This window comes from Dermacentor andersoni, chromosome 8 (genome assembly GCF_023375885.2).
Source record: "Dermacentor andersoni chromosome 8, qqDerAnde1_hic_scaffold, whole genome shotgun sequence".
Lineage (NCBI taxonomy): Eukaryota > Metazoa > Arthropoda > Arachnida > Ixodida > Ixodidae > Dermacentor > Dermacentor andersoni.
Genome location: NC_092821.1, coordinates 119,294,842 through 119,320,676, shown reverse-complemented (window position 1 = coordinate 119,320,676; position 25,835 = coordinate 119,294,842). Strand labels below are relative to the sequence as shown.

Genomic DNA, 25,835 nt, shown 5'->3' with positions numbered 1-25,835 from the left:
ATTCGTCAACACCTGCTGCCGCCCATTGTTGAAATAATGTTATTTGTAAAATTTCTAATCTCTCGTGCCTAACTATGTACTTTCATTTATTAGCCTATACCTATTTATTAGCCTATACTTTCATTTGTTCCATGGCCTGGGAGCGCGTGACTATTCCGTCAGATGGCGCTTTCCTTGTCGATATGCGACGTTGTTGTAAAAGAACATCGCCGATTCCATATTTTTTAGCTGAGATAAGAAAGATTTTGCATAACAGGTACATGTGAAATAACAATTATTAGACAACGCGTTACGTAAAATTAAATAATAGTTTTTATGTTTCTTATATGCGTGAGAAAACTGACGAATGTCACCGGCCCGAATGGGTGGAAGGCTTTCGCGTCTATAAATACGTTATGCCAGTCCGTACGTATATGTATCGTGGTGTCCAATGAAGATTACAGCTGGAATTACCGTATGATCAGCATGATTATAATTTGTTTGCTGAGGATGCCGAGACATTTTATGTGGAATGGCCTTAGCATTTTACGTACTCTGCCACATTACTCCTATTTACGATGGCGTTGTGTACAACTAAGAAAGTAAGAGCATGGCTATGCATGTGCGCTGCCGCCTTGAAATAAACGTTCACTATTATATTCTGATCCAAATCTGCGTTTAATGATCATGTAAACACCACGCTTTAAGAGATAAAGCACGCGAGACCACACACACTGCCGTTTTTTTTTATTCCTTCGTCTTGTGGCGCTGTTTCATTGCTAGCCTAACGAGCTAGTTATTGCTAACACATCGCCAAAACCGGACCGTCCGTGCTCAGTCCATCACGCTACGTAGTGAACCACTTTGGAGAAACTACCTATTCTTCGTTTTGCCAGCTAAAGGAACCGTAGCAATGGCAGCACCTCGGAAACCGAAGTAAGGCCAAAACCGAAACCACACTCAAGTCTACTGAATCCGGTATAGCCTAGCCGATCCAATGTGGGTAATCTGTGATGTCGCTGGTGAAAGGCGGGGACGCGTTCCAGCGCATGAACTTTCTGTATCAGGTGCTGTGTTTGTCCTCATCTTCGAGCCGCTAAAACGTGAAGCGATCTACTCCTCGCCGCTTCTTGATATTCTCACGCCCCTTACTTGGCTTTGATTGTAATTTACTCGCAGGTTGCGAGCAAAGTTTTGGAGCAGGATCCGTCGGCCGGCAAGCTTGCCTCGTTCTACGGTCATGTGCTGCACATGATATCTCGACGCGTTCAGGCCAAACTGTGAGTACTCGGAGTCGTTTTACACGAGCGCAAACGATGGTGCTGTGCTTGGTCTCGAAGTCGTTTCCTCTGCTTGCCCGCTGTTCGCCGTGAGTGTTGAAGGCGTAGCGAGTTCCCGCTAGTTGGTGACAGACAAGTTGACGAGCGTGTTTTGTTTGAAGTGTAGTTGCGTGCAAAGGTCTTCCGAAGAATAAATGAGAGACTTGCGGTGCTGCTTTCCAGTCGTCATGGTGTATGTCGGCGGAATGAAATTATGAGGTTCAAAGAAAAAAACGAGAACACACACACTCTCACTCTCTTTCACTTTACAGAGGCTAGCAAGACCCGCCCCAGTTTTATAACATGACGTTCATTATGCGAACTGGACACTGTTGCCAATTTTGTTTAAATTTTTGAGAAATTTGCATCATTCTGCAGTGACCCCAGCATAAAACGCAGTCTGTGCAAGAAATGTAGCGTCCTCCTCTGTCCTGGAGTCACCTGCACAGAACGCCTGAGAGGTGAGTGGTTGTAGACGTTGCAATTTAAACATCAAGAAATTAAGCATTTCTTCACAAAACACATTACAGGGAGAAGCTGCTTTGGTCAGTCATTGCTGTAGATGTGGGGAATGAACTAGGTCAGAAACACTCACAACCAGGTGACGTTTCTTTTAAAAAAACGAAACCTTATTTTGCAGACGAATGTATAACTTTGTCTCACTTGGTAGTCCCGATTTCTTGAGTTTGTAAGCAATGCTTTGGGTTATTTCATGGCAGTGAAAAGCTAAAAAGAATGAAGCTACTAGTCATTCACTTCCTAGCTGTTTTCTTCAGCTTTCTTAGCTTACTCACCAGGCGTATTGGGGTTTTTAAGCTTTTTATTAAAGGGACACTTAAAAGAAAAAAAATAGTTTGAGCTTTATTAATATATTACCCTTCTACAATACTGAACAAACCGATCTTACTGTGAAAGGAGGTTTGGTAAGTTGGAAAAGACTGGAAAATAAAAGGCTGGTGGTGACGTTGCTGTGAACTTCCCACACAAGCTTGTCGTCATGTTACGGATTTCGATAGTGTCTCCTTAAGCCTAGATAATCTTTTATCGGCTAAGATGAACTGCGTTGTATTTTAAGATTTTAAGAGAGCTAGGAGCTGTACTTGTCAAGTTTCAAATACTTTTGCTGAGTCGCAACGGGCCAAATACGAGAAAGTAAGCTGAATTTCATTACATTGCACTGATGTAGCAGGATGTCGGCACTGAATTAAAAAATTGAAAAGTTGACTTCCATTTTATCGTTTAATGATCATAATCTCACGGCCCATGGAGTGAAGCAATACTTTATCATTTTAAATTGATGTAGTGTTTCTCTTTAGTGTCCCTTTAAAGGTTAGAAGATCTTATCGAGGTTCAAACCTTTGGCCACAGTTTGTTGCAGCATATGTCTTGTCATTGCAATGTAGTTCTAGCATTTCCACCCCACACCCTGTGCTCGCTATCCCCCTTACCGAAGTACACTGGTTCCCTGAGGCAGTCATTATGCTAGGCAGTGCTAGAACCACCCTAACACTAGATAACCATCTCCATCGCTAAACAGTGAAGCTAGAAAGTGATAGAACTGTGCTAGGCACTCATCTTGCTAGAGAGGCACTTGTTGCGGTAGCCCAGTGACTGTGGCATAGTTCTGCACTGCCGAGCTTGAATTTGTGGACTCGATCCTTTCAATGGAGGCAAAAGGCAAAATCCTTCAAGGGTACTTAGATTTATGTCCACATATACTATGAACCATAATAAAAAAAGTTTTGTTGTTTATTAATGAACCCCAGGTGGTCAAAATAGATTGCCCTACTGCAGTGTGCCTCATAATCAGATTGTGGTTTTGGTGCATTAGACATGAGTATTTAATTTAACTGTTTTGCTGTAGAGGCCTGTTGCTGAATGCAGATTTGTTGTTGCAGCCTCAGCTCAACGAGGTCAGCGCCTCGTTGTCACCTGCCTTCGGTGCGGCACCATCAAGCGGTTTCCTACCAAGCGGGGCTACCAGTTGTGGTACGACAAGGCAGAAGCCCTTGGCAACCAAGCCATTGTTGCCGCTAAAGATAGTGCTGCTTCGACTGCCAACACAGGTTCAACGGACAAGGCAGCACCGACAGCCAGTGCAACAAACTAGGCAAGTCTACAGTCTACTGCTTGCGAACATGCTGAATGTATTTGCAGTGATGTTGACTGAAAGCCTGCCTCATTCTCTTTGTTACATCTGCTTCTGCTGGTCTTGACTGACCTGCATGCAGCAGAAACTGTATAGCAGAAAACAGGAGTTCCCTATTGAAATTGCTCCACGAATAACTGGAACTGCAGGTCATTTAATCTCTGTGGGAATAATTAGTAATGCATGGTCCTGTATATGATTTGTCGTGGTGCTTTGTTGAGATAGCAGATTGTAGCTTCTCGTGTTGTTCCTTGTGGTTCAGCTGTTCGCAAGATCTGGATAGCTTTTGGGCACTAGCACTCGCAGTATGGGGGACTGTTTCAGATATTTTGTTTCAGGACTGTTTGAGTTGTCTTTATTTGTCATGTTCCAAAAACAGTATGATAATAGAAATTGGAGTGTAGATGAGAGCAAATAATTGCCATACAGCAAACTTGAGAGGACAATATTAGGTGGAAACAAGCAAACAGATGGTTATCTGGAGCCAAAAGCACTAAGTTCAGACAAGCCTATGTTCTGCCAATCATTCCCATGTTGAATGGATTCCTGCTTTGGCGGTGCATGTAGACACTAGTGCCACAGTTCCCTCTGGTGTTTTAGAGCACAGCTCTTGGGCAGCCGTTTATGGGTTGAGCGTCACCCTCCCTCTGCGTAACCACGAAAACGCACTTGTGCCACTGTTCGCGCGTTTGTCGTCGTCTTCCACAGCTAGCTCGTTGGCGCCCCTAGGCGTAATCGCGAGAATGCGCTCGTGCCACTGCTTCTGCATTCGTCCTCTTCCACAGCTGGCTCCGTTGCCGCTCATCATGCCAGTGTTCCCATACCACTCCTCGCACTTATGCCAGTGCTTGTGCCTTCGTTGTCATCTTATTCCACAGCTGGCTCCGATGCCACTCATCATGCTAGCGTTCCCGTACTGCCCCTCCTTCTGCGCAGGTGCTGATGGCACCGGTCCACTGCCAGTTGGTGTGGTGATTCTAGTCTAAAATTAATTGCCTCAATATATTGCGAAATGAAAACGCATATGCAGCTATGCTCAAATTTTGCAATAATGAGTATTGTAATCATCAGGAATTTATTTTAGAGCGTAGCTCCTAGGCGGCCGTTCCTGTGGCAAGCGTCGGTGTAGCCGAGCGGACAAGCGCAACAGCGAAGGATGAAAGAGCAATGCGGAGCACAGCGGGGAATGAAAGGCAGCAATAGAGAAAAGAGTGCAAAAAGGAAAGTGTGAGAATAAAAGTGAAGTACTGCGCAAGATGTGTTGTGCGACGGTCGTTACGAGATCTGTGCAACCTCAGCCGGTCACAGTCACCGTAGTATGCAGTTACCACACCGGATCATGTGCATCGCAGTAAACACAACTAAAGGCAAAAGCTGTTGGTGCGGGTTTGTTGTCCGGAAGATTGAACCAATGCCTCTGACTCCCTCAGGTGCGATGGCTTATATGGTCAACATTCGAAAGTGACAGTGGTCTGTTGTCAGTGCAAGCGATCGTCTCCACACATTGTAATGAAGACAGTGACACAGAGCCTGTTCAAGGGTGTATGGCTGGAATCGATCAAATGAGAACCGGGCAAAGAATGAAGGAAATCTTTTGGTAGGATAACTACGAGGACGACAATGTTGCAACCATGCTATTGATGTCTTTCCTTGTAGTTGTGTTACACATCTTTTTTTTTTTTGGTCTGACGTGCCCAGCAGTGTTTATGTAAATGAGAACACGGTTCCTGTTTGTGCTGAATCAGTGTGTAAATGTGGAATTCCATTTGAAAGTACTGGTGGTGTGAAAAAAAAATGGCGGGGACAATGTTGCCGCTCCTTTAAACTGCTTGCATTACGGCAAAAGAATAGCTCCCGAAATTGGTTTTCATTACTCTGAAGTAGGCCTCCAAGTCCTCCTTGGAGGCGTAGAGTTTCCTAAAGAAAAAGTTGCTAGCGGCAACTCTAGCACTGCGATTACTCACATACCATGGGAATGAGGGGTAGTACAAACGTTTGTCTGATCTTTGTGTTTGTGGCTTCAGATGTTCTTGTTGCATTATTTATCACTCTATATATTTCTAAATTTCCAAGCAATCATAATAGTTTTCCAAACACAGCAAGACAATATGTCTCTGTAAATGCATAATTATTGCGAATTGTTGCACACATAACACAACGTTTTGTTTCATAATTATCAATTTGCAAAGTGACAAAGCCGTTTGAAGCAAGAAGGATGAAGTTTGTGCAAATTTGTGTTTCGATCATTCACATGGTGGCCGAACTGCCATACTTGTAGCCCCCCATAAGCACTAGTGCCGTTATTTCTCGTAACTTTTATAGGCAACTATGGCTGGAGCAATGTAGATACCATTTATTGATGGCTTACAGTGATTGGCAGCAGACTGCCTTGGCTATTGCTTAGCAATGTAAAGTAGTAGGCTAGTTGGTTATCCATGAATTGAAGACCACAGTGCACAAGCAGATGAGGATGGAGAAGGTTGAAACAGACAAGTGATTTTGTCTGTTTCAGCTGACTTTGGCTTTGTCTGGTTGTGCACTGGAATCTTCAGTATTGTCATTGCGATGTGGTTGATGCAATTTCAGTCGCTTCCACTCCCTACCTGGACAATGCTGCAGCTTGCGTGATGTCTTTTTTGGAAAGACTGTAGTCTCGCCTTTGTCAGGGCCCTGGCATGTACTTTTGAAGAATTGGCTTCTGGCAACACTTTTGCTTTGGCATGAAGCAACGTCTGGCACTGACACCTTACCTTGGTGTACAGGTTGTCTCCTTGTTGAGTCTAAAGAAAAATTCTGCACATCTTGGTCATATTACGCAGTAGTATGTTGCTATCGATCGCCTCGTGCAAGTGCTACTATATTCGTGTAGACAAAAAAAAAAAAGGAAGAATCTGTGGAGATCTGAAAAGTGGAGGCTGGTGCTCCTATTAGCTAATTAGCTAGTCACGTGACTGTAAAGTACTTCTTTACAAAATGCTATTTCTACATTAAAGCTTGGTGCAAGTTGTGTGAAACATGTTGCATGTCACAGAAAACTCGTTAGTTCCTTGTCTTTACTTCCTGTCATATAGATGCTCTTGACAACATTTGACAAGGCATTTTTAGACCATTAGACATGTTCATTACAGGGTCATGTCGTAAACTTCCAAATCAATTTTTTTATTGAGTGTGAATAAATTTAAGAAGAGAGTTGGTGTAAACGCTTTACTGCAAAGTTTAAATCTGCGTTCTGCACTTCTAAGGTGCATTTTATAAAAATTTTATTAGCAGTTTGTGCTAATACAGTAAACCGTTGTAACGAAGTAACCTGAACAGGAAATTGACTTTCTTATAAGCACTATTTCTTTAAAATCAAATGAGCTAAGAGCGTCATAGTAATGTAAGGACATGAAAAAACTTCAAATAAAGCAATATTTTACAATGAGGGTTTACCATACATTTGAAAACATTCAAAATAATTTTGTACTAAATCATTACTTACAATCAACATCACACTTAGAGATTTTATATGTATTAAATGACATCGAATAGGCCTCGGATAGTCTCAAAATACACATAGAATATACAGCACACATAGCAGCAGTTTGAATACTTTATAAGCAGGACCGTGGCTTCCCACTCTTCCACCTGTTCGTGACCAGGTCAGGCTTTTTCAAACAGGCTTCATGCGCTGAGAAGTGAACGGGCCATCGGAGCGGCTCAACACCTGATCGGAGAGTAGTAGCAAATGCTGTCTGTCCACCTATTTGCCTCATGTTGCTGATTTGGACCTGCTAGGCAGCTTTGGCTTCTTACCTGATGGCCCTGAAATTGGCTCTGTTGATGCCATTTCGGCCTTCTCTTGGCCCTTGGTCTTCACTGAGCTGTCGAATTGCTTGGTTTTGGATGAGGGCTTGTCCTGTGCAGCATCGTTGGATTGTTTCGTTTTGGATAAGGGCTTGGCCTGTGCAGTGTCGTTGGATTGCTTGGTTTCGGTTCAGGGCTTGGCCTGTGCAGCAGCATTGTCAGATTGCTTTGTTGTGGCTTCGGGTGTGGCTTTGGGTGTGGCTTTCGGTGTGGCTTCGGGTGTGGCCTCAGGCTTGGCCTTGCCGCTCACCTTAGTTTTGGACTTTAAAGAGCACTGTTCACCTGGTCATTCCGTAGAAGACGTGGAATCCCTCTTGTCAGCTGCCTTCGGATCAGGCTTGGTACCTCCTGATGTGCCAGCAGCCCGACTGGATTTTGCCTCTGAAATGCGAGAGAGAAATAGCTTTGGAGAAGTGACTTGCTGACCATGTTTGTACCTGCGAACACTAATTTGTTTTAGGTGCTTCTTTAGAAGTACAGATGGGACTTTCCTTTTCTCTCACAATGTCTCCGTATGGAGCTGCAACTTACTTTTGGATGTTCTGACTAGGGATGATAAGGAAAAACTTTGAACATAGCTCTGGAGGTGAAGAAGATGCGCTGCTAAATCCAGACAATAGAGTGCTTTTCCTTGTCCACTCCACAGAAATACTGGGTTGTGATAAATTATGGGTGGCAGTTAACGCTGTTAGCAACATCTTGTGACAACATATGGAAAGCTTTTGTGTTACATGTGTGTTCTGATCAAAGCAGAGAACAAGAGGCTTTATGAGGTCGATTGCATTGCTACCAATATTTTACACCTTCAGCTGAGTAGAATATGGTCAGTTAGTGCAGTAATAACTCTTGTGTTCTCTCTAGTCAAAATAAGTGCCACTAGATGGTGCCACCAGTCTAGCTTGTCACACGTATGCCCTCGGTAAATCGGCATTCCATTAACGGTAATATCCTGTACAGACAAGCTAAAAGTCCTCAATGTCATAAGTCACTTTAGTACAGAGAGTAATGCAAAACAGTCGTACTTTAATGAGGCATGCTACCAGGTTTGATGAGAAATTTGACTTGTTGCTTGAATCATTGCTCTTAATAAGTGTTTCTTGTCAGAAGGACCCTTACAAATAATTGGCGCAACGATACTTTAGCCATAGGTCGACAAAATAACCGGAGCTCTCTCAGACTCACTCACAAAATATATTTCTTGCTTAGGGATTACTCGGACTCCGACTCGCCAATATTCTACTCAGCTTGATTCAGTTGAACTTGGACTCGCCAAGATCAGACTAAGCTAGGTTCACTCGGACTCAGACTCGCCCATATTCTGCTCAGCTGGGCTCACTCGGACTCAGACTTGAGTGTCAGACTGAGTCTGAGTGAGTTTGTTGCCCTATAATTGTAGCAAATATTTCAGTTCCTTTCATGATATAATGCATCATGTATGAGAGGTCAGTTTCAGTAATCAATTAATTTTTGTAATTATGACGACTACCCTGATTTGACTTTAGTGTGCGTGCTACAGACCCTAAATTTTTGCTGCAATGTTTGCACCATGTCTCCAGAAAAATACGTAAATTTGGAGGCCTTTGGAACACTCGGTCATAATGCGTGACTGAAGGGGCCAGAAACCTGTTGTAGACAACTCATGTTAGTTCAAACTCAAGGGACCACAGATATTTGTTTTAGGTATTATGAAGTTAAATTTTTAACTCCAAGTTCTTTCCGGGGGAAGTGTACTAAATTTCAAAATTTTTTTGTTACTTAGCCAATCTTTTGCATGTAATGTTCTCATTACATTGCAGCTCTCGTGCTCAAGAGAGGGCCCGTGCTGCCACACCATATGCATACCCCTCCCTCCTTTCGATGCCTAGGCGCGCCTCCTGCCCTCTTTCCTCCTTTGCACACGTGAGATGGAGCCGCCGTTGTCTGCTCACTCTTGCCCGCTTTCACTCACACATACAGATATGGCATGGGGTGACAATGTTATCACCATTGGACTTTATACGGAACATCACGGTGACAGTGATGGCAGAAATGCACCTGGAGTGTCCATATAATTGCTGTCGCAGTAAAAGCAGATTGGAATAGTTTTAAGTTATGCCAGAAAGTTAAGCCGCATTTAGGTGCTTTGTAATTGTCCTGGTCAATTGTGTAGAAGTGGCTTTCAATATAAAGCACAGCAGTTTGCAACTCTGGCTTCTCCATGCAACCTGTTGATGAAACGCATTTCCAGGCATTTCATCCACACTGTTAAGACATTAAAGAAATATTTGTAAAACATGTCTTGGGCTACTTTTCGAAATTTCGGACTCTATTGCTGAATGCATGTTTTTTTTTTGTGATTGCTACCAATAATTAAAAATCTGCCGGACTATTACCAAAATTTGCAAGCACTAGACGGTTCCTGTATCGGGGTAATCTGCTTCAAAATTCAGCGCAAGATGTTGCTTCAGACAGATGCAGTACAGCGCTCGTGTATACCCCATATTCCATTATTCCACCAAATTTGAGATCTGGCTGGGTTCAAACTACTTTAAAATTAAATTTTATCTGCTCCAAATTGCTTCAAGATGAAATTTAGACTCCTCGAAGCTGTTCTAACCCCCACCCCCAGCGTGTGCTTGGTCATGTTACCACACGTTCAGCCCCTTTCCATCCTCCTTGCATAGATGTAATCGTCAGCTTTCGGTGTTTTTTTCAGTGCTCTGCAGCCTCTGCAAATTATCAACGCTACAAATGGCGCAGCGGTGTTTCCTCCCTACTGCGTCCTGGCGCGTGTGCTTTGACCGCGTTTTTGCCTCTCCAACGTTTCATGCAGAAGGACACTTGAAATAATTTTTGGCTCGGCCGGCATTTTTATAGTGTTTTGTTAGATTTACTATTCATACAGGCACCAGCCATAGTTGCTAGTGGCTATGGTGGTAGGCTGCTAAGCACGAGGCCGCAGGATCGAATCCCGGCCGCGGCAGGCACATTTCGATGGGGGTGAAATGCAAGAACACTTGTGTACTTAGATTTAAGTGCATGTTAAAGAACCCCAGGTGGTCCAGATTTCAGAAGCCCCCACTACAGCGTGCCTCATAATCAGATAGTGGTTTTGGCACGTAAAACCCCATAATTTTTTTTTTACTATTCATACAGGCTACATGCTTGAAATGGCCGAAAAATTTATTAAATTGAAACCGTGTCATGAAATTACTTTGTTAAATCGCGAAAATAAATACATGGTTTTTCATGCGGCTACGATCGAGAAATTAAAATAGTTCGTTACATCGTGAATTTCGTTAAATCGAGGTTCGTTATATCGAGGTTTGACTGTATTTGTGGTGAGCAGGTCAATATTTCAAGTTGACTACACAAGGCGTTGACTAACAAGGCATGTTGTTCACAGTAAGGAATTTTGGCACAACTTTGGATGACATGGGAGAGTGCTTAAAAATAGAAGCTGTCTGTGCTGCTTGTTTATCTAAGTACCACTATTGCCAACTGTGCTCTATGCCTTTTCAAGCTGTCAAGTAATGCTTTTTCTTGGCTGTTCATTTTTTCCTTTTTTTTTATTTTTTTTGCTGTTCGCAGTTTACCGAATTCGCTGCCAGGGCATCTCACTATGGAATCTGGCGATATGGCAATGCAATCATCCAAGCAGCTGAATGAGCTAGCCGCGACAATGTTCGAGAAAACGGGGCAGTATGTTCAGAGCGAACTGTCAGCCACACTGGACGAGTATAGGTTAACTGAGGAGATGAACAAGGTCACAGTAGCGAAGTACAGCGACATGGAACAAATTGCTGGCAGCGTCGCCAAAGCCTTGAAAGACCTTAATGGCAAGTATGAGTGCCTTAAACCATACCTGGACCAGATTGACCAAGTAGAGGACAGCGTTGCAAAGCTGGAGCAAGTAGCATACAAGCTGGACGCTTACTCTAAACGCCTTGAGGTGAAGTTTAAAGCTCTCGAGAAACGTTGAAAGCCGTGACCTTGCCATTGTAAAACAGGCGTGGCTTCATTCTGAGAATTGTTCTTTGCTGCTGGTGTTGAGGTGGCCCACCAAACTCAAGTGCATTGTGGTGGCCTCATGTATAAATAAATTGTGACTGTATGAAAAAAAAATATCTATTTGTTCTCTGCCCTGTGTCATTCAGGTTGTGCTGAAAAATTCTCTCCGATGGTTTTAATTAACATACCCTTTTCTCAGTTTTAATCTAGGGAGACTGCAAAATGTAAAAAAAAAAAACACCTGCCACAGTGGCTCGGCAAATATGGCACACCCCTGCTGCATTGTTCTTCCACTGGCAGCAGCGGCTGCATTCTGATGGGGTTAGAATGGAAAAACATTGGTGTACTTAGGTTTATGTCCACATTAAAGGGCCCCACATAGTAAAAAGTTATGCCAGAGCCCTCTGCCATGATGTATCTCACAGCCAAAATGTCATAGCTGGCAGTCTCAAAGACTGCCGCATTTGATCACATAATACTCACACCCCACCCTCCCCCCCCTTTGGCCATCAAAAGTATTTTTTTTTTCAAGTAATCATTTCTCCTATGAAAATTGCTACAGCTACTGTCGTCTGCTTGTTCTGGCCGGTAATGACAGTGAATGGCAGATGAGTACTATCTGTTGAGCTTCATACTGTGATGGTTGCGGTCGGGCATGACATAGATGGTAGCTGGCCCATGCCGTCGTCCAACTCATCCACACTGAGGACATTTTTGAAGGGAAGGGCTTGTTCTCATTGAGAACGAGGAATATGGGATTTATTTACAGAATCTACATGAGAACGTTACAGTTATCAGTCTAACATGACTGAAAGAAAAATGCACACTCAGCAGCCACGCCGCGGCTGCTTATAAACACTCTGTCCTCCCTAGATCCCTAGGTGAGGGAAAACGGCCATTCACCGTCGACCAATTCGGAGCATCCAAAGTCATCCTAGCCGACCCGTCTTTGAGGGGGGAGGGTTTACACACGCGCTTCCGCACAGGTTTCACTGACTACACCAAGGTGAGAGGGTTTTCGCAGACGCGGGTCTTGCCCTGAGGAGGCGCCACTTGGTCCCAGAGTTGAACCCGCAGACAGTGGTCGCTGCGTTGGTCGATTGACTGACGACTTCTAAGAACCGTGAGACGGCGCCACAAAACTTCTTATTCCAGGAGTTCCCCCGCTTCAATCAAACCGTGAAGGCAGCGGTGACTCCACAAACAATACTTAGTGTGCCGACTGCGTCCAGACCTACCGATGCTCCCCGCCTGTAGACGCGCCGTATTGTCCTTACAATGCGAATCGCTGCAGTAGCCACCCCGGCGCCAACAGCCTGTTGACTCAGCGCATTGTTGTTTTCAAAGCGAGTCGCCACAGTAGACATGGTGGCGCCGTTTGGTTGGGGACTGTCTTCCCCTAAGATCACCAGCCTCCACAGGTAAAACGTAACAATACACACTATTGGCAAGGTTTCCATCATTTCATGAAGCTAGTGGATTGCAGGTGGGTAGCCAACATTGGCATTGCTTTACTTCATGTCATGTCACCGCTTTTCTCTTTAGCATCAAGAACATTCTCGGAAAATTTTCACTGTGCAATTATCGCACCCCCGAACTTCACATCAGTTTTACACAAAGAAAGTAAGAGCATTTCGTGAAGCAATGAAAGTTCAGCTAGTCTGTATGGATTCATTAAAGCAAAACAGTGCAAAGAAACCTGTACACAGTGAAAAAAAGAACAACGCACTGACATTCAACTAAAGTTTATTGGCATGTGCGCACATATATAGGCAAAATAGCACCATTATCAAACACACATATATATATATTTATATAAAAGCAAGTGAGAATGTATCTAACAAACCCATTTCCTTTGGTGACGGCATGGTAGAGGTCTCTCTTTGTGCCCACATCACCCACTTGGATAATATTGTAAGCCTCAGTAATCAACCTAATAAGAGCATGCTTATTCATAACCAACTCTGTGATTTCTTTTGCAACTTTGGATAGCACTGGCACAAGCAACAGTGCATAACTAGATGGGCTAAATCACTTTTTTTTTTTATTGCAGACGCATGCTTCACCAAACGGTTGTTCAGTCACCTGCCAATCTGACCCGTAAAATTGCTTCCCTCGTGACAAATGTATGCGATAGACGAGGCTTGTTGCACACCTGACAAAGGGTCTCGCAGGCCTTGTTGCTATGATGGGCTAAATCACTTTTTTTATTGCAGACGCATGCTTCACCAAACTGTTGTTCAGGCACCTGCCAATCTGACCCGTAATATTGCTTCCCTCGTGACAAATGTATGCAATAGACAAGGCTTGTTGCACACCTGACAAAGGGTCTCGCAGGCCTTGTTGCTATGCTGTCGCCGAAGGAAGTGGCTTTATAGGATACAACACGATTTCCTATTTTTGAGCGCAGCTCTTGGGCACCCGTTCCTGCGGATAGCATTGGCATTGACCCTCGTAACCGAGCAAATGAGCACAGCGAAAGATGAATGCGAACGCAGAGGGCAGCAGGGGATGAAACGCGAGGAGGAAAGTGGAGGAGGAGGTATGGCGAGAGGGTGAGAGGAAGAGCGTAGTGCGGCGACGATGGCTACAAAATGGCGCCAGAGTAGCGTGCGTCGTCTGGGAGGTATATCGGCGTGGCTGCTGTGAATTGCGCTTATGCATCACCCATGTGCTGGCTCTTGTGATCTCGATTAGTCAGGCAGTGATGCCACACTTCGCTCCGTTTGAAACGTGCCACACATGACGTATCGTCGGCGCCAGCCAATACATAGTGAAATGCAAACAGATATAGAGCTGCGCTGAAATTTCGCATTAGGGAGTATCGTAATTGTTGGTGAATTTTTTTGCTCGTTGTTATCCCTGTTTTTGTCTGATAATGGTGCCATTCCACCTATCCGTGCATAAGCCAATAAACTTTAGTCAAAAGTCAGCCCCTCGTCTTGTTTTTTTCCCCCCATGTATGGTGTTTTCTCACGCTGTCTAGCAGTATGTGATCAGATATGGTAGTATTGCTGTGCTGCTTGCAGCCAGTTAGAGGGCAGAGCAGTCGGCGACCGGGAAGCAGTGCCAATGCAGTGGCGACAAAGGAGTGAGTCAGGATCAATGCACTTACTCCGTGGGATGAAGTTCATGCTTTCAGAGAATATTCAGAAGCGGGATTTGCCACCTGGCCCATCGCCCAGAAACTCGTGGCCCAGGCCGTTGTTGCACTTGCTGCAGTAGACCTGCAGGACAATAGAGATGGAGACCCCAGTCTATTTTTTTTTCATTTTTTTTTTTGCAAGAAGTGCCTGTGTATTCAAGGTTTGAAAACAACTTGGTCAATACAGCATTTTATTAATAGTAGGCAATGCTCATTTGTTGCATTCGCAACGAAAAATTTGTGTTTCACTTGGGAATACATAGAGGTATGTGGCATGTAATTTCATGTAACATAAGCCATCCTTTTATTTTGCATACAATGACATAATTATTACATGTAAGGCATCGCAGATCTGAACCTATTGCCATCGAACAAGCGATGTGCCACGTTCTTGCAATCACAAGCTTGTGCTCCTGACCAAAATATAGTATGTTGGTTACTAGAAGCACAAATTTGCAGAAATATGTAATTTGATGTAACCTTACATCCACAAATCTTAGTTATAATGCATGAAGTAGTTATTTTGTAAAAAAAGCGCCGCAGATCCATAAGTAAGACTTCTATGTGAGATTTCTGTAAGATTCCGCACTTCAAAGAAATGTACAAGCCAAAGCTTTTTCTTTTTTTTTTTGCTGGCTGAATCAAATATTTTATTAAAGCCCACGTCTTGCTGGCAACCATGTTATACTGGATAGCATACTGGCTTCAACTTTATAACTACACTCTTAGGCAAAGTTACACCCTTTGGCTTGCCCCTTCTGCCACACAACAATAATCGTTATCTGCCTTGATGCGTTTCCTTTCTTTAACGCTGCAAGCCCGGAACTTTCCAGTAACGAACGGCACGCGCGTTATCAGAAGGGGCACTCCAAAGGGTGTAAACTGTTCTATGCTGATAACGCGCGTGCCGTTCGTTACTGGAAAGTTCCGGGCTCGCAGCGTTAAAGAAAGGAAACGCATCAAGGCAGATAACGATTATTGTTGTGTGGCAGAAGGGGCAAGCCAAAGGGTGTAACTTTGCCTAAGAGTGTAGGGGAAAAAAAAAATCCCGTGTGATGTGTTTTGCATGTGGCATCACGAAGTTAGGTCACGTGAGCCAACAAACAAGGCGGCCGTTCAATTCGATTCACTGCCGTTTGCTGCAGATGTACGCACCTTGAGCGCTCCGGGCGTCTGCCTGACCTTTCGCACGCTGTCGGGCCGCACCGTTTGACTGAACGAGGGCCATGGCGACTGGTGGGCAAACTTGGAGCCGCTTTCGAACAGCTCGTTGCCGCACACCGCACAGACGTACACGCCTGCGGCGGGATGGGATGGACTAATAAACGAATGTCTTGCAATTTTCCTCAGGTGGAAAGGTTGATTGTTTGAAACATTTATTGTGATGAGTACGGCTCGTCGGCCATGTCTACGTTCGCGCCGCCCGCTCTTTGTCGGCGTTCCGAGCGCTTAATTGCGTATCTCGTTTCCTTTCCTCCCACTCTCCCGCGGTGGCGTGCCCCACTCCAGGAACGCGAGGCGGAAAGAAATGCGAACCGTCCACGTGGCCCCGATTCCGTTCTGAAACGTTTCACCGGAGCAAGGCCACGTTTCAGAGGGAGTTTGTGGGGAACCAATTTTCCTTGGCCTGTGTTGTGTGTGTGACCGCTTGTGGTTTTCGAGTGACCTCAGAACACGCGATCGCCTTGGCTATACGGCGAGGTGCGTGTCTGTTCCACGTGCCGGGATTCGTTAGTAAAAAGTGTCGTGCCGCGTTTCGCATCAATACATGGGTATGTATACATCATCATCATCATCATGCGTCATCACGGCCTTATCATCTTCCGAGGCTCAACATCGCGGCCGGAGGAGCGACTAGTCGCGCATCGATCGCCTTACGTTTATGTGCATATAGGGCGTTTGACGCAGGGCAACGGACAGTGCGCCATTAAGCTGGTCATCCACTTTCACGGAGTGGAATGGCACTGAATTTCTTAATGAAAGAACGAAGCAAAATTGCACCATAAACCGCCCTGCGACTTGCAAAGAATCTTCCAAGTAAACACCTGCCGGCAAGACCACTTGTCAAGCTCATTTAGTCTTCCAACGGGTTCCGAACTGTGACACATCTCTCTGCGCAAGAATTCGCGCTCGCGGGTCGCGTAGCCTTGGCTCTCCTGCACAGAACTACCGCAACATAGTACAGGAAAGGCAACACTTCCGTGAAAAATATGCCTCATCGGCATACGCGCGCGTGACGTCACGGGATCCACGCTTGTACGAGCAGTTACGTGTTACATGAGCGAATGGCGACAGCGCGCGATATATCCTGAACTGCATGTCACAATCGCGGCACAAGCTGGAAGTATGCGGGCCTTTCTGCTCTTACCGGCCTTGAAGTGGTTCCGATATTCCTCCGAGGCCGTCCATCCGGAAAACATGGCTCCGCCGCTCTCGACGCGGCCTCAGCCGCGGCCGGCGAGGTTCAGTTGGTTGGCTGGTTTTCCTCTGCGAATGACTCGTACCCACTATCATAAGAAGCCAACAAAAGACATCGAGGAAAGCACCGGCGAAATTGCTTGTACTTATTAATCGAATTAAAGGAATGATGAATTAATGGAAATTAAAGTGGATGAAAAAACTGGCCGCATATGTGGGGCACGAACCTACGTCTTCGTGCGTTTGTTTGCGGCTCCCCTAGATCTCAGTTCTTCGGGACTCAAATAAATTTCTTGTCACGCCATGTCCCCGGTTTCCTTCCTACCCACTACATTATATGGAGGATTGGCCAAGAATTGGGTGAGTTAGCAAAACTATAATTAATCGAGTCTAAAAAGAAACACTGAGAAATTTTGAATATGCATAGAAAGAAAGGATGAGGACAGATAAAGATTATAGAATTTAGCAAGCAAATCGTCCTGATTCAATTATAGACTCCACAACAGCTGCACCAACATCCCCATGATAGCTAGATCCACTCCAACACCTTGAAACTGTCCTAGCTTCCAGAGTAGAATGAAAAACGGCAGCATGACAAGAAGTGCTGTATCGCCTCATCGTCACCACAATCTGAGCACAAGGAGCCAAACCATAATCGATGCAGATAACAGTTTAATGTAGGTATTCGACATCGGAGTTTGGTAAACAGGACTTCAACTTTTCTAGTACGGCAGTAGTCTCTTATATACTCCAGGAAAATAAGAGCTGTCGGTAATCAGTTGAATTTGTTGATGATAGGCTCTAAGGGTCTTGCGTGACTGCCCGTACGGGCAGTCACGCAAGACCTTCCTGTATCAGCTTTCATAACTGCTGCTAAGTTAAGGAGACGTCTCCTTAACTTAGCAGCAGTTATGAAAGCTGATACAGGAAGGGTCGAGAATCGGACCACTAAGGGCCACTTTCGCCAAGCTGTCTGCTAATTCATTAACTAATCCTTTGTGACCAGGCAACCATACCAATATAATTAGCGTTAAGTGAGAGGGTATATACTGAAATGTGTGAAATATGTTAGCCACTATGTTTGCAGTAAGAGCTGAACATAAAGAATTCGTTACTATAGTCGAACACAACTTTAACGGACACTAAAGAGAAAAATTATTTCTTCTGCATCAGTAAATTACCGTTCTATGACACCAAAAACACCACTCTTACCTCGATAAGACTCTTGGTAAACCAGAAAACGCGCAAGAACGAAAGACGGGTGGCGACGCCTCCTTGAAGTTCCCGTACCTGGTCGCTGTGACGTCATGGATTTTGATGGCATCTTCTAGGCCCTACTTAATTATATAGTGCTACAGATTGACTACATTGTTTTCTAAAGGAACCAAATATTAAATATGGCAAGTTTCGGGAACCTTTACTCAGCCAACTCGGCCCAAATGCGAAAACATACTTTGGAATCCCTGACGTCACACTGACGTACCGGCGCCGGGGTTTTTGGCGCGAAATTCAAGTACCGATACTTGAACCTTCATTTTCTCATTTAATAAACTATTATTTTGAAATGACTGCCTGCAGGGTTCTCAGACAATGATTTATTACTCTAAATTGATTTGTTGTTTCGCTTTAGTGTCCCTTTAAGTATGCAGTGAAGCCCCGCCCACGCCCTCATTTTGCCAGCCACTGTTCCTGCACGAGGCTGCACATAGTTTGTTCTTCAACCTTTCCCTTTTACCTAAATAAGGCGGTAACCACAAAAATAAAATTATTAGCGCGTAATTTTATACCTTTTCACTCGTATATTATAGTGGAACGGTGAAAGCCTAATTCTTTATTGAACTGGAAGAAAACGCTTGCTTCACTGCAACTATATATTGCCAAGTTAAACTTGGCTGTGAAGTTTAATGAGTAAAACGGGCTCAGATGAAATGGACTGTGACGCGGACTTTTGAAATGCTCAGACTCCATACACTTAATTTGTGCAGGTCTGTTGCACACTTCATATCGCTTCCGCCGATGAAAAGACTTCAAGAACAGCAGACGCTACGGAGGTATCAGTACGACGCCATATTGAAGATGTCGCATGGCGACGATTTTGTTTGCTTCTGTGATTGGCTGGCGGACTAACACAACCCCGCGCGGTTTGCGTGCCTTGGTTGCCAACTGCTGTTTTTTAAATCTGCATGCTACCACTATAACAACTTTCAAGATTGATGCGTTCACTTTTCGTAGGGCCAATATAACTGCCACAAACTCATAAAAATGCTTGTATGTAGTCGAGAAGTGCAACTCCGGCGATTATTTAACCATATTATATTATCATTTTCAAATGACATTGATAGTCCTGCCACCGGTAGGATGGTTGAATTTGTTTAGAAATTAAATAATTTTGAATAACCAATAAACGAGGTACCGAAACGGGTAGCTGCTTCATGTGACGTCTGTGATGAGTAGATTACGTCAGAGGCTACATTACCGTGTTGTAAACACGAAGTACGCATGCTAACGCCAAAAAAATTAATGCAGCAACTAATGCTCACTCCAGGTGGTTAAAATTAACCTGGTTGTCCCTCACTACGACGTGCCTCAGATTGTGGATTTGTAAACTCTCAAAATTTATATCGATTGAGCCTTTTACTATTCCCAACTTAAAGGGCCCCTCACCAGACGCCATCGCCAGTTTTGGTTATACACTGAAAGTTGTAAAGCGTCGTCTAGGGAGCGTTTTACCGCAGGAATTTTTCAAATAGGTTCTGAACGTCGCGTTGCCTTGCTGCCAGGAGGCGAGCTTCACTGCCAGCATAGACGCTCCATTTTTTTATCATTGTGATAGCAATTATATGGACACTCCAAGCGCATTTCTGCCGTCGCCGCGCGCCGTATGCTGTATGTGCGAGTGAAAGCTAGCGTGCGAGGGTGAGCCGGCGAACGCGGCTCAATCTCGCGTGTGCGAGAGAGGAAGGCGTAAAGTAGCGACACTCTCCTCCTCCGACTTCACTCCTCCTCGTTTCTCCTCTTTCACGCTCCCTCCTCGACCGTGGCGCCGCCTACACCGCTCGAGCGTAGCATACGAAACAACACAGAATAGCAACGGCGCCAAAATGCGCTCCTCGCCACTCCGTAGACACTTCTCATGCGAAAATGGCGCTGAAGCACGACTGTAAACAAACGACGCCGGCGCGAAGGCCCACGTGATGCTATTAGGCCAATAGCGACGCGGCGCTAGGAGGAGGAGGAGGCGGCATTCTTCAAAGCGTGGCGCTACTTTACGCCGGAAGCGCGCCCTTTCCTGTCGCGCGTGAGCCACGGGGTTGAGGCGAGGGAGGGGGGAGGGGTCCAAGCTGCTGCTGCTTACGGCGCGGCCGTGCGAGCTGAACAAGGACGTAGAAAAAAAAAAAGACACACAGAGACAACGCTGTCTCTGTGTGTTTGTTTCTTTCTACGTACAGCCTCATTCAGTCGTGCTTACACATTATGCCATTGTTAATTAAGTTAGTAAGCGAATGTTTACAAGTTTATATGACCGATAAAACTACTATTGTTACTTTGTATAACTATCTACTAGTTTGCTATCGCAATTGGTGCTTTGCCTTTCGGGTGAAACTGTGACTTTTTCAACTAAGCGTCCACAAGCGACATTCCTGTGCCTTCTTGCGAAAGGCGAGGCGTCATGGTGATGGCATAGTAGATAATTACACGGAAGTGTATAAATTGCAGTAAACATTTGCTTACAAGGATGCATGGTGTCACGCGCGTTCAAACGTGAACAGGTCTCATTTCATGACCCCGAGCACTTGCTGTCGCAAAGCCAGCGTAATGAGCAGTGTTGGCAGTGGGGAGTTGAATGCTGTTTGCTTTCCTAAAGTTGTATTACGCTACCTCCAACACTAGGCGCGCGGGAACATATATGAAGCCACCAGGCATTTCGGCATGCCCTTAGTGCTGGCACTCGCTGCAGTTTCCAAGACAAAGCTCGTGGGCCCGCAGGCCGTGTATGTGCTCAGCAGTGCGCAGCCATGGCAGGGCTGGAAGACGATGCGCACTCTCCTTTGCTAGCGCATGCTCAGTCATGTGAACTCGAATATTTGGCACGAGGCAAAGCTGCTAGAATAGCAAGACAGCGCGTGAAGCCACCATCCTTCTTGGCTACTCCTCAAATGCTTGCCCTCGTGCCTGCAGCGTAGAGCACGTGGGTGGCTCATTCTGATTGGACAATGACTTTATTATGGAACATCATGGTGACAGAGAAAAATCAACGATTGCCTATATAATTAATGTAATAAAATGAAATGTGACAAGGAAGTTGCCCTCTGTTACTGCGCCCTCAAATTATCTTCTAATTTCTGTGTTGCAGCATCCACAAATTTTCTTCTGACCCTAATTTTCCACTGTTCCAGCACGCTCAAATTCCCTTCTCAGTGTCCACGAATTCCATTAAATACTCTAATTATTCTCTGTCAGCATCCTCAAATTCCCTTCTGACCCTAATTCCTCTTTGCCACGGCGTCCACAAATTTCCTCCTTACCCTATTTCCACATTTTTATACAGCATCCTCAAATTCTTGTCTTACCAGGATTCCCTTCTGCTGCAGTGTCCTCAAAATTTATTCTAACCCTAATTCCACTCTGTTATAGCACCCTCAAATTTGATTCTCATTTTAATTTCTGTCTGCTGCAGTGCCCTCGGATTCCCTCCTTACGCTAATTCCTCTGTTACACCATCCACGAATTCCTAAATTCTTTACCCTAATTCCTCTGTTAAAGCACCCTCAAATTTTCCTCTAACCGTAATTTCCCTCTCACAGCGTCGAAAATTTCCTTTGCAATTACCCTGATTCTCTCCTACAGCACCCTCAAATTCCCTTCTGACCCAAATTTCCCTCTCACAGTGACCACAAGTTCTCTTGTTAATTACCTTAAATTGCCTCTCTTACAGTACACTCAAATACCTTTCTGAGCCCATTTTCTCTCTCTGACAGCAACCACAAATCCTTCTTACCCTAATTCACCTGTTACAATGCCCCGAAATTCTCTTACCCTAATCCCCTCTACCACAGTGTCCTCAAATTGCATTTTAACCCTAATTGCCATCTACCAGAAAGCCCCAATTTCCTGTTTACCCTAATTTCAATTTGTTATAGTGCCCTCAAATTTCCTTATCACCCAAGTTCCTCTCAGCTACAGTGACTTCAGATTTTTTTCTAACCCTAATTTGCCTCTGTTGCAACACTCTTGAATTTTCTTACCCTAATTCCACTCTGTTTAACAGCACCCTCGAATTTCCTTCTGACCACTATTTCCCTGTTATGTCATCCTCAGATTCCCTTCTCACCCCGATTTCCTTCTCTTAATTACAGCGGCCACAAATTGCTTTCTTACCTTAATTCCTCTGCTACAGCATCCTCAAGGTTTCTTCCAACCTAATTCATCTCTGTTGCAGCACCTTCAAATTCCCTTCCGACCCTATTCCCCTCTTTACAGTGCCCTCAAATTTTTCTCTTCAGTCATTCCTTTGCTTCCCATTCGCGACCTGCCCCCTCACACTCCCTCCTGCACTTTGCATTGTCTGCAGGTTGTAGTGCATGCCGCAGTATACAGTGCGAGGCGGCATATAGTACCAGCTGACGGTGTCGGCCATGATGTACTGCGTGGTTCCCGGCTGCTGCTCCCAGGTGGGTGCCACCAGGGGCGTGGTGTTCCACGAGTTTCCCTCCAACATGGAGCGCCGAGAGTCGTGGACACTGGCCGTGCGTGCACTCAAACCACCCATTCAAGGCGAGTGACCAGTTTCCTAGCAGCTAGATCAGTCTGTTGCTGTGCATCATTGTTTTTTAATGTGTTAGCATTAGGAGTGTCAAATTGGAGAAAAGTGTATGTGTGTGAAGTGTGGGAAGCCGGTCACGTGGTGTGTGTGTGTGTGTATATATATGGTGCAGTTGACAGTGATCTGCTCTGGACCACCGTCAATAGACAGGACATGCCAAGTGAGCTCCTAAACAATACTTTGCAGTGTAGTGAACACGGTGTAAATTATGGATCCGGAAACTCGGAGGTAATGCTCACGTATTTCTCTTACACTTACCACTTAATCGCCACTGAATTTACCTTTCGATGTTGTTATGACCGTATTATCGCTGTTGTCAAGTTGTCACTCGGTGCAAAAGACATCTGCAGTACCCAATTAAAGAAGAAATGTTGCCAATTATATAGCAAATGAGGCATATGTGATCGATTGTCCATATGTTGTGAATAGTGTTGTATGTATATATACATTCTCAAGTGCACGCAAGCACCAGCGATTGCTTCAGTTGTACATTTGACCTGGAAAACGGCGTCGCGGTAGCTCAATTGGTGAGAGCATCGCACGCATAGTGCGAAGACGTGGGATCGTTCCCCACCTGCGACAAGTTGTTTTTTTCATCTGTTTTCATTTCCATTAATGTATAATTTTTAAATTCAATTAATAAGTACAAGTAACTTCCCCTATTTTGTCCTAGGTGTCTTCGTTTGTTGGCTTCTTATGATACAGTATATATTCTTGCAGCGGACATATAGGATACCCCGAGCAGATATCGGTCGAATGTTGGAACATGTTCACCTGCCTCACGACTCGCGCATAGCTGCCTAGCTGTGCTCTCAGTGTGGGGCCCTGATTGGCAGTAACATTCTCCACATCGCAGATTCCGATGATCCGTGGGTGCCGTCCGAGTACGCGAAGATATGCAGCAAGCACTTCAAGCCAGATGACTACATACAGGGCCCCAAGAAGCGCTACCTGGCGCCCCACGCCACGCCTTCCCAGTTCCAGCAGACGTGTGATGTTCAAACACGCGGTCACCGAGGTCGGCCCAGGAAGCCACGGCTGGCCAATGACGGCTCTTCGGCCGCCATTGTGAGCGAGCCCCTAAGCACGGGGCAGTCCAGCAAAAGGCCTCAAGCTGGCATCACGACGACGCCCGTGGTCATACGTCATCTGTTGGGGTACAGTTCTCGTTTGAGGCGCGACCACCAGGGCACAGTCGGCACCGTCTCGACGCAGATTACAAGCGTAGTGCCAAGTGAAAGAGCCAACGCTAGGCTTAGCGCCAGAACTATGGAGCCGAGTGAGAATGCTGACCCCGGCCTTACGCATAGCGCTAGAACTTTGGCCGGAAGCTGTAGCCAACAAACACCCATCGTCGTTGTCCCGTTGCGAAGCAGCCACTCCGCGGCGACATCTGTCGGTTGCCAGACACAGGTGACAGGACTGACGATAGCAGCGTATGAGGAGCAGATACAGTCGCTGCGGGATGAGTGCAAGCGACTGCGGGACGATCTGTATGAGCTGCGTCGTGTTGGGGTGGACACAATCTGCAATGGCGGCGTGACTAGTGAGCTCTCAGCAAACTCAAGTGCTTATATTTAAAAGCTTCAAACGCTTCTTCTCCATTCAAAACTGCACCTCGACCTCCGAAAGTATCAGCAAGTGTAGAGCGGTGACACCTGTTAACTGAAGTATGGTCGCTGCAGTTTGATAGTGCACCTCAGTGAATCTTTAGGGGTTCCTTGAGAAATAACTGTCCATCCTACAAGGGGCCAGTAAATAGGTTTAATTTAGGAATCAAGTTAGAAGTGCTAATGAACTGCAGCATTCGGGTGTGGTGGGCGATGCTGCCATGTAGTCAAGGTGCAGTGCCAGATTGGAGGAACGTTTAGGGAGTGGCTGCAAGCATGTCATTGCTTGCGTGCGAATGTGTGGGAGTGGCACACGCGTGCATACACTGTTGCAGCAGCAGGAAGCTGACATAATGAGAAAGAGCTATAGTCCCAGAAAAATAGATTAACAACTTGCCACTGTGCCCTCCTCCCCCCCCCCCCCCCGCCCCCTTACCGAAGGAAAAATGAAATCATCCACATTTCACTGGGGGCAGAGTGCAAAGACATTCCTGCACTTAAGAAATCCATCCAGTCAGAATTTATACCTAGCCTGCCCTCGACTACAGTTCTTTTCATAATGTTACGACTACGTGGTACTGACCAATAATCTCAGTTGACGGGCACCCATTAACTTTGTAACATGCCTATGATGACATGGCCAGACACTCGCAAAGGGTAATAGTACTTCTGTGCCTGAGATAGCACACTCTTATGCCAGTGATCACTCGGGAAGCCAGCAACTGCTACTTCCTGTCCCTCAGTTGCACATATTTAAGATTGGGTTGGGAGCCTCAGATTTTCTTCTCTGTCCTTCTCTATGGCACATACAAAACATTAGAAACACACCACGGTTGCCCAGTGGCTATAGCCTTGTGCTACTGAGTGCAAGGTTTCTGCTTCAATCCTAGCTATGGCGGCTGCATCCCGATGGGGGCGGAGTGCAGAAACGCCCTTGTACAGTGCCTTGGATGCACGTTAAAAAAAACCTCAGGTGGCCAAAATTTTGAAAGCTCCACTACAGCGTCCCTCATAAACCACTGTGCAATTTTGGGACATTAAGCCCCTACAATGTATGTTTCCTTTACTTGAAGGCAACCTCGACCAAGGTAGTTGCACAATAAATTATTTTTATCTCGTACTCATGTTTGTTTATAGCACTAGTTCTTTGCTTTGCTATTAAAAAAGGCACTGCCATGTGCATCAGCAACTCATTTGCATAGTAAGAGTGGCGACAACCAAACCTCTAAGACCAGTTTCTCCCTTTTCAGAAAGAGAACTTTTGAATACCACATTTATTCTGAAGATGCTAGAAAAAAAGATTTTTCTTATATTGGTAAGGTGATTTTTACCATGAACGGTTGGGTTGCAGAGGTGACTAAATGTTCAGGAACTGTTGGCACTACAAATTGCACAGAATTATATGAAGAACAATACAAATGAGGGTTACATTACACAGAACTATGTGCTGCCTCAACCCTTTCTCTTGTCCCCTTGTGCTTTCTGTGCAGTTAGACCTAGTCAAACATGTTCCAGTTGCTGAAGTGCATCCACCATTAGAAAGAAGCCTTGCTTG

The 25,835-nt window shown here is 45.2% G+C and overlaps 2 protein-coding genes and 1 pseudogene across 5 annotated transcripts in view; 2 read left to right on the top strand and 1 right to left on the bottom strand.

Moving 5' to 3' along the window:
• The first annotated feature begins 938 nt into the window (after nucleotides 1–938).
• Nucleotides 939–25,835, top strand: part of LOC126529101 (ubiquitin domain-containing protein UBFD1-like) — a 63,477-nt gene continuing 38,580 nt past the window's right edge. For 2 of the 4 annotated variants that reach the window (XM_055069618.2, XM_050176703.3), the window contains exons 1-6: nucleotides 939–1,046; nucleotides 1,159–1,259; nucleotides 1,677–1,759; nucleotides 3,197–3,408; nucleotides 22,419–22,621; nucleotides 23,527–24,216. In XM_055069618.2, the coding sequence (XP_054925593.1) occupies nucleotides 22,483–22,621; nucleotides 23,527–24,216 (829 nt within the window). In that variant the 5' untranslated portion in view covers nucleotides 939–1,046; nucleotides 1,159–1,259; nucleotides 1,677–1,759; nucleotides 3,197–3,408; nucleotides 22,419–22,482. The remainder of the gene's footprint in view (nucleotides 1,047–1,158; nucleotides 1,260–1,676; nucleotides 1,760–3,196; nucleotides 3,409–22,418; nucleotides 22,622–23,526; nucleotides 24,217–25,835) is intronic. The other 2 variants (XM_055069619.2, XM_072289870.1) reach the window with 2 other exon arrangements.
• Rpp21 (ribonuclease P protein subunit Rpp21) lies at nucleotides 993–3,408 on the top strand. The gene is made up of 4 exons (XM_050176732.2): nucleotides 993–1,046; nucleotides 1,159–1,259; nucleotides 1,677–1,759; nucleotides 3,197–3,408. The coding sequence occupies exons 1-4, from the start codon at nucleotides 993–995 to the stop codon at nucleotides 3,406–3,408; spliced, it is 450 nt and encodes a 149-aa protein (XP_050032689.1).
• Nucleotides 6,586–16,996, bottom strand: LOC129384318 (methionine-R-sulfoxide reductase B1-like; annotated as a pseudogene).

Excerpts from the sequence above, each read along its gene's own strand:
- Rpp21 (XM_050176732.2), top strand. The coding sequence starts at position 993 with ATGTCGCTGGTGAAAGGCGGGGACGCGTTCCAGCGCATGAACTTTCTG. Across the intron at positions 1,047-1,158 it reads GCATGAACTTTCTGTATCAG|GTTGCGAGCAAAGTTTTGGA; the intron begins GTGCTGTGTTTG and ends ATTTACTCGCAG. Across the intron at positions 1,760-3,196 it reads CTGCACAGAACGCCTGAGAG|CCTCAGCTCAACGAGGTCAG; the intron begins GTGAGTGGTTGT and ends TTGTTGTTGCAG.